The sequence below is a fragment of the Zootoca vivipara genome, chromosome 2, assembly GCF_965207765.1.
Source record: "Zootoca vivipara chromosome 2, rZooViv2.hap1.1, whole genome shotgun sequence".
Taxonomy (NCBI): domain Eukaryota; kingdom Metazoa; phylum Chordata; class Lepidosauria; order Squamata; family Lacertidae; genus Zootoca; species Zootoca vivipara.
The window spans coordinates 119455661-119470696 of NC_142584.1; the positions used below are offsets into that span (position 1 = coordinate 119455661).

General features: G+C 46.0%; 1 protein-coding gene and 1 pseudogene across 2 annotated transcripts; one reads left to right on the plus strand and one right to left on the minus strand.

The window, feature by feature from the left end:
• Positions 1 to 1276: 1276 nt before the first annotated feature.
• Positions 1277 to 13589, minus strand: LOC148687208 (vomeronasal type-2 receptor 26-like). Its single transcript, XM_088663959.1, has 6 exons — positions 13404 to 13589; positions 10892 to 10904; positions 7798 to 8354; positions 3598 to 3828; positions 2455 to 2581; positions 1277 to 2250 (listed from the first exon to the last, which is right to left on the minus strand). Exons 1-6 carry the CDS (start codon positions 13572 to 13574, stop codon positions 1352 to 1354), a joined length of 1998 nt encoding a protein of 665 aa, XP_088520085.1. The 5' UTR covers positions 13575 to 13589; the 3' UTR covers positions 1277 to 1351.
• Positions 4607 to 5578, plus strand: LOC148687209 (glycine cleavage system H protein, mitochondrial pseudogene; annotated as a pseudogene). The gene has a single exon (XR_015948553.1). The product of XR_015948553.1 is annotated as a glycine cleavage system H protein, mitochondrial pseudogene (transcript).
• Positions 13590 to 15036: the final 1447 nt, after the last annotated feature.

Consider the following 15036-nt stretch of genomic DNA (forward strand, 5'->3'; position numbering starts at 1 on the left):
TCCAAGGATTCTTCTCTTCTCATGAGGTGGCCAAAGTATTGGAGCCTCAGCTTCACGATCTGTCCTTCCAGTGAGCACTCAGGGCTGATTTCCTTCAGAATGGATAGGTTTGATCTTCTTGCAGTCCATGGGACTCTCAAGAGTCTCCTCCAGCACCATAATTCAAAAGCATCACATCATCCTAGCAATCAGTACTATCCATACAACCTCTTCAGCAATCTGCTGAAGCAATCTGCACAGTGGTGCCTCGCTAGACGAATTTAATTCGTTCAATGGGTCTTTTCTTATAACGAAAAATTCGTCTAGCGAATCCCATAGGAATGCATTGAATTTTTTTTGAATTTTTTTTTTGCCCATAGGAACGCATTAATTGAATTTCAATGTATTCCTATGGGAAACCGCGATTTGCTAGATGAATTTTTCGTAAAACGAATTCGTCTAGCGAGGCAACCTCCGCTAGAAAAATCCTTTTGTTAAGCGGAAATTTCGTTAAGCAGGGCATTCGTTAAGCGAGGCACCACTGTACAAGCTCTCTCAATATGTTACACAACTCCACCTCCCATCACTTCTCATCCTTGGCCATAGTGGCTGATGGGAACTGGATACAGTTGATTCAGATGGCTGCTGAATGTTTGTCATTTGATCTAGCATGAAACCTTCTTCCTCCTTTCAGTAGAATGAGACATGCATTTTTATAATGGGATGAGAATGTATGGTAGTGGTTGCAAGGTGACAGGTTCCAGCAGCGGAGAGGGAGACTGCTTTAGCATTTAGTAGGTGGGGACTGGCAAACAGCAAATCTCTGTCTGATTCGCTGGATGTTTCAATTCAGTTCAACAGTGAACAATCAGTTCAGTGAGGGATGGACAACTAGGAATTGCTTGGAGAAAGGAGTAGTGGAAATCATTGTCTGGAGTAAGGGATTAACCTAATTGTACAGAAACTGACCATAGTCACCTCTGTGTCACCAGTAGGTTTGAACCAGTTTAAATTTTTACTGTCACTAGTAGTAGACACATCCCATGTCCATGTCTGAGAAAGACGCTACTAGGAGGGTTTCTGAAGCATTCTGAGGAAACGATGGCAGCAAATGAATAAAAGAAAGAGGCATGTGTGTATAGTAACAAATGAGGTGAAGGCAATGGTGAGCTATACATTGCAGTAGGAATATAACACTTGGACACACATACAGAACTAATTCTAAAGTCTACTGGCACATTCTGGAGAACAATAGGCCTAGGATCTTGACAAACAAACAAACAAACTCACTCCCCACTATAAGCTGTGGTCAAGTCCAGATTCTAGTGGGGGATTTTCCCATATCCCCAGTGCAAGGAATGAAATGCCATGTTTAATTTTTTGTTCTCAGGTGCTCCTTCATATTCAGATCAGGCCTCAATATTATAATATAGTACTTGGGAATGAAGATGCAGCCCAGGAGCCCAGCACTGGAGGCCAAGATAGAGAAGATCTGCACGGCTACCATGAATTTTCCCTTTGTGCTCAGGTAGGTGGGAACAAAGGACACCCAAACACTGCAGAAGACCAGCATGCTGAAGGTGATCAGCTTGGCTTCATTGAATGAGTCAGGCAGCTTCCGGGCTAGGAAAGCCACCGTGAAGCAGATGGCAGCCAGGAAGCCCATGTAGCTGAGGGAACCATAAAACATGGCCACAGACCCTTCGTTGCATTGCAGGATGATCTCTCCAGGCTGAGAGTGCATGTTTGAGTCTGGGAATGGGGGAGAGACCCCGAGCCAGATGGTGCAGATGAGAACTTGGACACTGGAGCAGGAAATGACAACAGAGTGGGCCAAACCCTTCCCCAGCCATCGCCTCGTCCTGTTCCCTGGCTTAGCGGCCAGGAAGGCCAAGACCACAGTGATGGTTTTGGCCAAGACAGAAGAGACAGCAACTGAGAAGATGGTGCTAAAGGCCACTTGCTGCATAAGGCAGGTTGCTTTCGTTGGTTGTCCAATGAAGAGGAAGGAGGACAAAAAGGAGAGCAGGAGAAAGATGAGGAGGATGTAGGACAGGTCTCGGTTGTTGGCTTTGACGATGGGAGTGTTCCTGGATTTAACGAAGATTCCAAACACAATGCCTGTGATTAACGACAAGAAGAGGGCAGAAGAAGCCAGGAGGATCCCTAAAGTTTCTTCATAGGATAAGAAGGTGATTAATTTGGGGACACATTGATGTCGGTCCTCATTTGGATGCTGATCTTCCAGACATTTAATACATTCATCGGCATCTGCATAGAGAAAATGAGAATCCTACCTTGATACGTTTGTGGGGAAAGGGACGCCCATAGGTGAGGTCAGGAAAGGCAATTGTGTTGTTGGGAAGGAGGTAGTCAAAACGGGGTGCCCTTACACGCATCAGCTTGAAGCTGCCTGAAATATTTGCCCCATCTTCCCATTGAAGGCCCTTTCCCCTGAGGCACTGCCCTTCCTACCTTCCTGTGTTGAGATTGTGCCTTCTGAGCAGGGAGAACAATCGTAGCAGCAATGTGGCTTCCCTTCCTGAATGTTCTTGGCATATCCAGGCTGACAGCTCTCTGTGCATCTTGAGCGAGGAATGGTCTAGGCATAAACAGAAGGCATATCTGCTTCCAACGGCCTAAAGGCCCTACTTTTTTGGAAATTATTATTATTTTTCTTTTGCAGAGCAGCTCATCAGGGAAACAAACCTCTTTGATGTTTCTATTTATTTAACATCCCTGCTTAATTTTTCATACAAGATAGCATGGGGGGGGAATGAGATGTGGGTGGCGCTGTAGGTTAAACTACAGAGCCTAGGGCTTGCTGATCTGATGGTCAGCGGTTAGAGTCCCTGCGACGGGGTGAGCTCCTATTGCTCGGTCCCCGCTCCTGCCAACCTAGCAGTTCGAAAGCACATCAAAGTGCCAGTAGATAAATAGGTACCACTCCGGCGGGACGGTAAATGCCGTTTCCGTGCGCCAGCTCCCTCGGCCTGTAAAGCAAGATGCGCGCCGGAACCCCAGAGTTGTCCATGACTGGACTTAATGGTCATGGGTCCCTTTACCTTTACCTTTACCTAGCAACTATACAATAAACAATAACCTAAATAAATAAATAAATGCCAGCATCTTAGAACCAAGCAAATAGCTGTAAAAAACACTCCTATGACCAGCAGCAATAACAAAAGTCCTCGGATTGCTGCCATTCTATCTGCTGTAAGGGTTTTTTTTTTATTTGAATGTGTATTCAGCTACACAGGCCACCTTGACACCCACTGTTTTCATTTTGTTTTCTTGATCTACCAAACAGATGGGCCAGAATTTACTCCAGTCTTACCCAACCTTTTGCCCCTCAGATATATTTGCCCAGTATCAGCCTTGGCAGAAGGCAGTTCTCGTCCACAATATCTGGAGGGCACCAAGTTGGGGGAAGGTGTTCTGCTCTGCTCCTGAAAGTCTCCTACTCACTGTGAAATCTTATACACGTTTTCCTCAAGAACAGACTCCATTAAGCTCAATGGGAATAAGCCCCAGATTGCAATCAAAGCCTCATCTGTACTATTCAACATGTTATAGGACAATAGTAGATGTTGAAGGGAATAACATAATTTCTCCTACCTTCTTAAACAGCTTGGGCCACACAATTGCTTCTGGGTTAATGGTGAACTTCACAGTTGAGGACTTCTGTCTCTCTATGCTCCCAATTTTCAGTCTAGCACGAGAGTCATTAGGAAAGAGCACCCAATTCACAATATCGAAGCCAATTGCCAGTGCCCCATTCTCATCCAAGTACTGTCCATCAGTTGAAGTATTAGAATAGAGGTGAACCTCTTTCAAGAATGAATGAAGCTACAACAGAGGAAACTCCAGCATTGAGAGAACATGAAACCACGATGCCTCCCAACAGCCTTTTAACAAGGGCTAGAGAACTAGGACTCATAGTTGCTCATGAGGTCCCCACATTCTGCTCCAGCATTTGCAGTGTGACCGAAGTGAACCAAAGTGAGTAATATTACCTTTATATCTCCGAAAGAGTGGCCTGTTCTGCCTTTTGAGTGGCAGTTTTGAGATTTTTTTTCTAAGGATGATAAACTTAATTCTTCAGGGGAGCAAACTCTTATATAATAAGAGAATGCCTGGTTTTATAAATTATTTTAACTGTGTAATGCATTTTATTCCATCTTATGCATTTTCGTTTTTGTAATAGCTTTGGCTACACAAATAAATAATATTCATAATAGTATAAATAAAACAAAACAAAACAATGCTATGCTTGACGTTGAATACAGAATAATGGAGGAAGGGGCATAGCCCTGTGTGTGGAGCATCTGGTTTGCATTCAGGTTAAATCCGCAACTGAAAGATTCCCTTCCAGAAACCATGGAAACCACTACCGGTCACAGGTAGGTAACCGTGTTGGTATGCCGTCGAAACAAAATAAAAATAAAATAGAAAAATTCCTTCCAGTAGCAACTTAGAGACCAACTAACGAGCAGCTGCCGCAGCAGCAGCAGCAGCCCCCTTCCCGCCGCGCTCTCCTCCTCCTCCTCCTTGCCGGCCAGGCCAAGCCAGGCCCCCTTCGGAAAGGCCCGCCTCCCCCTTGTCCTCCGCCGCCGCCTCCCTCGCCGGCTTGTCCCCTCTGGCCCCGGCCGCGTCTCTGTGCAGCGGCCCCGCCATGGCAGCAGCACTGGCGGCCTTGCGAGCGCTGCGGCAGGTCGGGCCTGGCACGGCTTCTGCCGCCGCCGCTCCTTGTGCAGCCGGCTTGGCCAGGCCCCGTCGCGCCTTAGTTGGCTGCTCCCAGGCCGCCTGGGTCAATAGCAGCAGCAGCAGCCAGGCCGCCCCAGCTCGGAGGCTCAGCACCAGCCCCGCGTTGCTGCTCGCCGCCCGTCGATTCACAGACAAGCATGAATGGATAACAGTTGAAAACAGTATTGGAACCGTAGGAATCAGCAACTTTGCACAGGAAGTACTAGGAGACGTCGTTTATTGCAGTCTTCCAGAAATTGGAACAAAGCTGAACAAACAGGATGAGTTTGGTGCTTTGGAAAGTGTGAAGGCTGCTAGTGAACTCTATTCCCCACTCACAGGAGAAGTAACAGAAATCAACACTGCCCTTGCTGATAATCCAGGACTTGTCAACAAATCTTGCTACCAAGATGGTTGGCTTATCAAGATGACTGTGGATAACCCTTCAGAATTTGATGAACTCATGAGTGAAGATGCATATGAAAAATACATAAAATCTATTGAGGAGTGATCCAAATGTTAACAGTAAACCAACGCAGACCATTTTCTTCACTGTAGATTGTCCTAAATTAGTGGTATACAGAAGGTTCAACTCTGAGCAGCTTATCCAGGAAATTTTCAAGGAAAATATGCTGCCTTTGATTCAAATTGTGCTGATCTATGCCCACAAGTGACTGCAAATCAAAACATTTTCATTTGGGGGGGCGGGTGTCTGTCTTCTAGTACATGGTGGTTATTGTTTTTTAGTCAAATAAATGTAATTATAGGAGGTCAAGAGTCTGAAGTTCATAATTACATCTGGAGTAGAATAACCTTTGTTCCTAAAATAAACCTAAGCATTGATAAAGTAGAACTGCAACAGCCTTAATTTCACAGCACAAACTGTGCTTCTCAGCTCCACGGGTTTTATTCCCTCCCCAAGACAGCAGCCTGCTTTCAATCACGTTTTGTAATATTAAGGCTGCGTTGCTGCCGTCGGAATTAGTGAAGGTTCCAGGTGATTAGAGCAGAACCAGATTTCACCTTTTTAAGTGAAACTGGGGGAGGTGTGGCCATCCTCTACAGATAAGGCTCCCTGCTTTGCAGTGGAACAGATAACAGAGACCAACTAAGTTTGCCATTGGTATGAGCTTTCATGTGCATGTATCTAAACAAAGCTCATACCAAATAATAATAATAATAATAATAATAATAATAATAATAATAATAATATTTTTATACCCTGCCCATCTGGCTGGGTTTCCCCAGCCACTCTGGGCAGCTTCCAACAGAAAAATGAAATAAAATAATTGATTAAACATTAAAAGCCTCCTTAACAGGGCTGCCTTCAGATGTCTTCTAAAAATCTGGTAGCTGTTTTTCTCTTTGACATCTGATGGGAGGGCGTTCCACAGGGTGGGGGCCACTACCGAGAAGGCCCTCTGCCTGGTTCCCTGCAACTTGGATTCTCTCAATGAGGGAACCGCCAGAAGGCCCTCGGCACTGGACCTCAGTGTCTGGGCAGAACGATAGAGGTGGAGACGCTCCTTCAGGTATACTGGACCAAAGCCATTTAGGGCTTTAAAGGTCAGCACCAACACTTTGAATTGTGCTCAGAAACGTACTGGGAGCCAATGTAGGTATTTCAAGACCGGTGTTATGTGGTCTCGGCGGCTGCTCCCAGTCACCAGTCTAGCTGTCGCATTCTGGATTAGTTGTAGTTTCTGGGTCACCTTCAAAGGTAGCCCCATGTAGAGCGCATTGCAGTAGTCCATGCAAGAGATAACTAGAGCATGCACCACTCTGGCGAGATAGTCTGCGGGCAGGTAGGGTCTCAGCCTGCGTACCAGATGGAGCTGATAGACAGCTGCCCTGGACACAGAATTGACCTGCACCTCCATGGACAGCTTGAGTCCAAAATGACTCCCAGGCTGCGCACCTGGTCCTTCAGGGGCAGGACCACAGGACCTGGCTCTGATTTAAAAGAGAGGTAGAGCTGGGTATCATCCGCATACTGATGAACACCCAGCCCAAACCCCCTGATGATCTCTCCCAGCAGCTGCATGTACATGTTAAAAAGCATGGGAGAGAGGACAGAACCCTGAGGCAGCCCACAAGTGAGAGCCCAGGGGTCTGAACACTCATCCTCCACCACCACTTTCTGAACACGGCCCAGGAGGAAGGAGCGGAACCATTGTATGACAGTGCCCCCAGCTCCCAACCCCTCTAGACGGTCCAGAAGGATGTTATGGTCAATTGTGTCGAAAGCCGCTGAGAGATCCAGCAGAACTAGGAAACAGCTCTCACCTTTGTCCCTAGCCCACCGGAGATCATCAACCAGTGCGACCAAGGCAGTTTCAGTCCCATGATGAGGCCTGAATCCCGACTGGAAGGGATCCAAATGGTCCGCTTCTTCCAGGCATGCCTGGAGTTGTTCAGCAACCACTCGCTCAATCACCTTGCCCAAGAATGGGAGAATCAAGACTGGGCGATAGTTGGCCATATTGGCCACATCTAAAGAAGGTTTTTTAAGAAGCGGTTTAATAACCGCCTCTTTCAGCGGGTCTGGGAAGGCTCCCTCACAGAGAAAAGCATTCACCAACCCACGAAGCCCATCGCCCAGTCCTTCCTGGCTAGCTTTTATGAGCCAGGATGGGCAAGGATCAAGGAGACAGGTGGTTGGTTTCACTTGTCCAAACAGCCTGTCCACATCCTCGGAGGTAACAGATTGAAATTGATGCCACGCAACTTGACTAGACAGATCTCTAGCACTCCCCCACCCTGGCCCTGCTCTCATGGTGGAGTCTACCTCTTCCCGAATCTGAGCAACTTTATCTGCAAAAAAACTTAGCTTAATTACAAACTTAGTTGGTCTCTAAGGAACTACCAGTCAGTCAGTGTAGAGAAAACTAAGGTAGGTAGACCAATGGTCTGACTAGGTGTAGGGCAGCTTCCTGTTTCTGCTGCTCGTCATTGTAGGCAATACTGAACTAGATGGACCATTGGTCTGATTCGGTATTAAGGCTGCTTCCTAAATACCTATCATGGTGATTCCATATAAATAATTTCAGTTTGCAAAAGTAAAGGATATACCTGCCATGGCTGTAGCCTTGAAAGTTCCTCTCTGTCTCCTCTGCCCACAATTGACATCCTCTTTGACCTGGATGAATATGCTGCATTCAAGGCTTGAGCCACAGCCTGGATGCTCAAGTAATTTACATAGTTGTCTTGGGATTGGATTCCTTCCATCTTTTCCTGGGGCAGCATCCTGAGCTTCTTCTCCTCCCTGCATTTTTCCCAACCCTTCACAGACAAGGCATGCTTTGAATATGAACAAACATATGCTGTTTTCCAAACATTTATACTATCAAATGAAATAGACTCATAGTATTTATATTTTGTCAATTTTTTGGATTTCATAACAAAGGAGAAAGAGCCGTGGGCATAACGGAAAGATGCAGTATCATCAAACAAGATTGTGTTCTGAAGAGCTGTGATTATCCAGACTTTCCCTCCGGTTTCTATCCTTTCAAGTAAAGACTGTACCTCCATGATTATAAAAAGTCCATATTGAGAGTCTGCAGAGTAAAGAAATACATTGACTTGTCTCCACATGGCAGGGGCTTTGTGGGGTATCCACTGTGACGGGTATAGGGCTCCGTTGAGTTGTTTATGACTCAATTAGGAGCCTCTGATTATCGCCCGGCACGCTTCCTCTCCGCTTCTCTGCTTCCGTAGAACCGGGCTGGCAGTAAAACACACACACAGCAGAGTTCTTCTTCTCACACAGCGAAAGCTTGTATAGCCGTTGGATAAAAAGCCTCTTAAGAACACACAGAGTCCAAAGTGTTCTAATAACTACTTAAGTTTATTCTAGAGAGAAAATAACAAACAACCTGGTGAGAGCGCAGACATCTTGCGACCGTCTCCCAGGCAGAAACGAAACCAACTGCAACATACAGAAACACTTCTGGTACATTCTGTAACATGATCTTCCTCAGTGGTCAGGTGCTACAGTACACAGTTAACTCTTTAGTTACTTGTTACTCATCACACCCCCTCTCACCTGAACACTGGGGATAGCGGGTATCCAAACTTACCCCAAAACCAACCCTTCACAGAATTCCCCATGCCGTTGGAAACTCAAGGGTTTTGTGAACCCATCTGCTAGGTTCTCTTGGCTTGGACAATACCTCAACTTCACCAAGCCTACCTGTATGCTCTGACATACGTTTCGGAAGCGGATGTCTAAGTGTTTGGTTCTGGCCTTGAACTGTCCAGACTCCGCCAGTCTCAAAGATGGTTGATTGTCGCCCCAAACAGTGATGGGCTGGCTACAATCACCCCAGATTTCCTGGACCAAACATCTGTAGTACTCCAATTCAGTGCATGTCGCAGACAACGCACAGAATTCGGCTTCCGTGGAAGACATTGCTATTAGGCTTTGCCTGCGCGACCGCCAACCAATCAGGGCATTTCCAAACTTGACTACCAAACCAGTCACTGACTTCCTGTCCTCCTGATTGGCCCAATCAGCATCTGCAAAACAAGTGAGTTGTGGCTCACCTTGCGCTGACATCTCCAAACAATACTCTTTGGTCTCCTGCAAATACCTAAGCACTCTCTTAATGCCATTCCAAGCATGCACGCTAGGTTTCGATGCTTCTCTACTGAGCAAATTGACTGCAAAAGCAATATCTGGTCTGCTCCATTGTGACAAATACAACAGACTCCCTAGCACTGACTGAAACACTTCAGGACTCTCAAACGCTACTTTGTCCTTCACTTGTGACTCTTTCACAAAGTTTGTCTCCATGGGTGTTCTGACCCCTTTACAATCAGACATTCTGAACTTCTCAAGCAAATGTTCAATCTTGCCTTTCTGACTGAGCAAAAAACTTCCATCCTCAGTTCTGTCTATCTGCACACCTAGATAAACATTCACTGCACCTAGATTCTTGAGTTTGAACCTCTTGCCTAACTCTTTTGCAAACTTCTGCACTTGCATCTGGCTCTTTGCTAAGCAGATCAAGTCATCAACATAGACAAGCAACAGTTCTTGCTGTTCTCCTTCACCTCTGAGATACAGACAACTGTCAGCTAGACTCTTCCTGAAACCTAGGCTCTTCAAAACAGAATCAAGACATGAATTCCAATTTTTAGCGGATTGCTTCAGACTGTAGATCGACTTGTGCAGCTTCCACACCTGACCTGGCACGTCACTCTCAAACCCTGGAGGAGGCAACATGTACAACTCCTCCTGGAGGTCAGAGTTCAAATAAGCGGTGTCCACATCAAAGTGGTTGACCACTAGGCCTCTCTGCGCTGCAGTCGCTAAAAGCATCCTGAAAGATTCCGCTCTCGAAGTCGGACTAAAGACATCTGTATAGTGGATTCCTTTCTTCTGAGTAAAACCTCTAGCCACTAACCTAGCCTTGTACTGAGGCTCTCCAGTCACTGTGGGTTTCAGCCTGTAGACCCACCTACAACTGACTGCTTTCTTGCCTTCTGGCAACTGTGTTAGGCTATACACACCAAGAGATTGCATGGAGTTCAACTCTTTCTCCATTGCAACTTTCCACTTACTAGCTTCCTCTACTGACAACTGTTGCACCTCTTCAAAGCTTTCAGGCTCACACACTGCTAGGTTCGCCCATACACTGACAGCTGAAAACCTTTCAGGTGGTTTACCTTTCGTGGTGCGTTTTGAACGCCTTGGTCCCACATCCTCCCCCTCTAAATCCGAACTGCTTGTCTCTGACTGTGGCTCTCTCGGACTAGCAGCACTGTCAAGAGACCTACTACGCTTTGCAGCCCCCTCTGGGCTTGCTTTGGGTGAAGTGGGTGACCTACCACGTTTGCTGTACTTCCCAGGCTTGACCTGGGGTGAAGTCGGTGCGCTTCTGACTACTTGCTTCACTTCCCTAGGAGCTACACCACTTGGACCAGCTGCCTGACCTGGATCTGGTCCTGCAGCACCTGGAACTCCAGCATCATCCACCTCAGTTTCCTCTTCCTGGTCAAAACCTGAAGACCAGTCAAGAAGAACTTCGGGGTTAGCATGAATGCGTCTCCAGCCCTCTTGTTCACAGAACGTAGCACTCCTGCTAATGTGAACGCGGGTTTGGTCCCCCTCTGCTTGTACAAACCTCCAAGCCTTTGAGTTTGGTTCGTAACCACAGAAGATCATTTTCCTGGACCTTGATCCTCCCTTTCTGCGCTTCTGCTTTGGAATTAGAACCCAAGCCTCACACCCAAAAGTTCTGAAATAGTGCACCTTCGGAACTTTGCCATACAACATGTAGTAGGGTGTGTTGTCCACAACTGAATTAAAAGCGCGATTTGAACAATAATTCACAAATTTATAGCATTCCCCCCAAAACTTCTGGGGTAGTCCTGCATCAAACAACGTTGCCTCCACCAGTTCAGACAGCGTTCTAAATTTCCTTTCAGCTAAACCATTCTCCTGTGGACTAAAAGGAGCGGTTTTTCTGTGCCTAATTCCCTTGCTTCGGAAAAACCCTTGTAGTTCTGCACTCAAGAACTCTCCCGCCCTGTCACTCTGGAAACACTGGACAGTGACGGAGAACTGTAGTTCTACTTCGGCTACCCACTCCTGTATCACTCTGGCAGCCTCCCCCTTCTCTTTCAGTGTTATGACCCAGGAAAAATGACTGAAATCATCCAGAAGACACAAAACATATTTTGAACCACCTAAACTTAACGTTGACATAGGCCCAGAAATATCCAAGTGCACTAACTGAAATGGCTTTGTGCTCTTCCTCTCAGACCTAGGATAAGAGCATCTCTTCGTCTTCGCTTTCGCACATGCGCGGCACTGCAGGTGTTTTTGACATGGCTTGAACCTGCAACCTTTGACAAAATCAGGGGCTTTTTTCACATAAGGAAAAGACATGTGACAATATCTTCTGTGCCAAGCATGAATACAATCCTTATGGATAGCGCCCTCTGTGCCCTTTGGGGTATTGGCACTTTTAGCCTGAGCATCACCAGTGTTACTTCCACCTGCTTGCCCCCTCCCATCTAGGACAAACAGACCATCAGACCCAACAGTAACACTTACCAGCTCAGCCCCATCTCTGGCAATTTTGCAAACACCATTGGCAAAACTTATTTCAAAGCCCTCACGCAATAAGCAAGACACACTTAAAAGACCATTTTCCATGCCTGGTACAACATAAACATCAAGGTTAGTGTCTAAGCATTGCATATAAAAAACACCCTTGCTTTTAATTGTTCCAGAAGAACCATCAGCAAGATGCAGGCTCTTTTCTTCTTCAAGTGGCCTGCAGTTCAGGATCTGTCCTGAAGGAGGTACAAGATGATGGCTGCTGCCTAAGTCGATAATAAAAGTGAAACTGTCCTGTCCTTTGTTTCGAATCGTTGCTAAGGCAGCAGAAAGACGGCTGACAGGCTTATCTGGAGTTTTCCCACGTCCTCTGCCTCGGCGCTGCTGGCTGGTCCCATGACCACGTCCGCTGGGTTGCCTGGCACCTGGCTGAGTGACCTTGGCTGCTTCCGGAGCTGGGCAGAATCTCGCTACGTGCCCAGGCTGCTGGCACCGATAGCAAAGCCTTGTTGCGCACGCACTCACAGTGGATTCCTCAGTGCTTTTTACTGCACCCCCACTGGCTTCTCTGCGCCCACGGCCCCCCTTCTCAGCCGATTCTTTCTGGCGTCTCAGTTCCTCATCCGCCAAACTGTCCCAGGCTTGCTTGGCATTCTCAGCATTTTGCACATAGGGCAGTTGCGTAGTATCGCAGCTCATGGCAATGGCACATAGAGCCTTATTGTCTTTCCTGGTTTCTGCTGCAAACCTCTGTGCTTCAGCTGCTGAATTATCAGCGACAGGGGTTGGAGGATTTAACACACAAGTCCACAAATCCTTTCCTAGCAACCACATTCTGGCCCTTTCTCTCCACTCTGCATAGTTGTCGCCATTCAACCTCTGGAACGGCACGACAAATGACTCCTGTAGCTGCTCCGCCATCTTGTCCACCCCCGGGCTCCGTGTCTGTGTACTCACTCAGAATAGCTCACGTTGCTCCTCCGGGTAGACTGCGGATCCCAGCCTTCTGGTACAGGGTCTTTCTGCTAGCGAGTGCATCTATTGATTGCCGACTGCAAAACAACAGGTTTCTCCCAGCTAGCTCTTTACACCGGCTTTCTCCACGGCTTTTACAGCTGCAATCACCTTTTATTGCTTTGGTGATTGATTAGGTTCTATGACCCATAACCTGTGACGGGTATAGGGCTCCGTTGAGTTGTTTATGACTCAATTAGGAGCCTCTGATTATCGCCCGGCACGCTTCCTCTCCGCTTCTCTGCTTCCGTAGAACCGGGCTGGCAGTAAAACACACACACAGCAGAGTTCTTCTTCTCACACAGCGAAAGCTTGTATAGCCGTTGGATAAAAAGCCTCTTAAGAACACACAGAGTCCAAAGTGTTCTAATAACTACTTAAGTTTATTCTAGAGAGAAAATAACAAACAACCTGGTGAGAGCGCAGACATCTTGCGACCGTCTCCCAGGCAGAAACGAAACCAGCTGCAACATACAGAAACACTTCTGGTACATTCTGTAACATGATCTTCCTCAGTGGTCAGGTGCTACAGTACACAGTTAACTCTTTAGTTACTTGTTACTCATCACATCCACATCCAGGTTTGTAGTAATACTCTTTTTGTGAAGGCAACACAGATTTCCTCTTTGATCATCAGGGGTGTCAAGGTGCTCAGGAACTTTTCTCCATTGTCATTGTCTGGAGCAAAGAGCCCAATCCATGTCCACTTGAAATGCAGGAGGAGTTGGACCATCCCCTGGTACTGAATCTCTTGCTTTGGTGTCATGCGGTAGACAAAAGGGGACTGGACTTTATCGTGAAGAACGAAGCCATAGCTGATCTAGTGAGGAAAGGAAAATAGACTGGGGTTTTGTTTTTCAGGACAATAAATCTGCGTGAAAGATTATGACATATTTAATTAGTATAAACCTGAAATATTTTTAAAATAAACTGTTTTTTTATTTAAGCAATTATATATTACCAGCTGTGCTTGACTTTAACCCAGTTCTTACTTGTGGGATCTTGTAGATGCCTGAAATACTTGCAATGTGCATGGAGATGTCGGATTCGCCCCCTTCAAGAACAGCTAGTGGTGTCTTCCGTTTTCCACAGGTGTAGTTTGGAATGTTGATTTCCCCACCAGCAAAGAGGTCTGTCAGGGCATCAGAAGTTGTCCTTGCCTCGAAAAAGGTATCATAGATGCTGTAGCCCAGGGTGATGTTGGGTAAGAGCCTAGGGTTATCATTGATCTCCTGAGTGGCAAGGGCGGAGGAAATAATGTGCCAGTCTTTCCCATCCATCCAGCTGAAGAGGAAAGTGTGACACATAATCACCCTTGATTCAGAGAAAGTGGAAGTCACATTCAGTTACATAGACGATGTTGTGCCTCAGAGAAAGAATTGTGCACTTCCAGCTATAAAGGAGGAGCCTGCCTTATACAGGGGAAGAGACTTACCTTATTGTTCACTTTTCTCCATTAGAGAACCAGTCTCTCTCCCAACTCCAAGCACAGAGCAAGGAGTAAAAATTATGGGGTGCTAATTCCGTGGATAAACTTCCAGAAAATCATTTCAGATTGAGAGTGGGAAACTCCCCAATTTTCATGCTAAGGATCATGGCCTGAGCATTCAACCTTCCCCAAGGGTCCATGAGACACAATGAGAAAATGAATTTCATATTGCTTATTACTGAAAAGCTGCAACTCTTGGAATGCCCTCCCATCAGATGTCAAATAGATAAATAACTACCTGACATTCAGAAGACATCTGAAGGCAGCCCTGTTCAGGGAAGTTTTTAATGGGTGACATTGTAATGTATTTTAAATCTTTCTTGGAAGCCGCCCAGAGTGGATGGGGAAACCCAGCCAGCTGGGCGGGGGCGGGGTATAAATAATATATAATATATTATTATTATTATTATTATTATTATTATTATTATTATTATTATTATTACTAGTCAAACATACCTGACAGCTTCTTAGAGAAGTCAAGTTCCTCATGGGGAGCATGTTTTTTAACTTTAATTGTACTGTAAAACTCATTGAAATATTGCTTTTCACCAAATAAAAAAAAATACAGTACAGATTTACTTTTTTTAAAAAATTGTATTCAAATGTCACAATACAGCTTTGTCCACTGCCATAATATCACAAAATGATGTCTCAAGTCCTCTGTTCCACCTCACTGTCATTTTGGCTTGCCGAATGCACTTAATAAAACCCAACTATATGTATCTGGTTTAGTTTTTTT

What these genes read in the sequence shown, in the direction of transcription:
- LOC148687208 (XM_088663959.1), bottom strand. Translation starts at nt 13,574, where the DNA reads ATGACACCAAAGCAAGAGATTCAGTACCAGGGGATGGTCCAACTCCTC. An exon ending in CAAGGCTACAGCCATGGCAG is followed by an intron (nt 3,829 to 7,797) that starts GTATATCCTTTA and finishes CCTCTGTTGTAG; the next exon opens with CTTCATTCATTCTTGAAAGA. An exon ending in GGCCCAAGCTGTTTAAGAAG is followed by an intron (nt 2,582 to 3,597) that starts GTAGGAGAAATT and finishes GTTTATGCCTAG; the next exon opens with ACCATTCCTCGCTCAAGATG.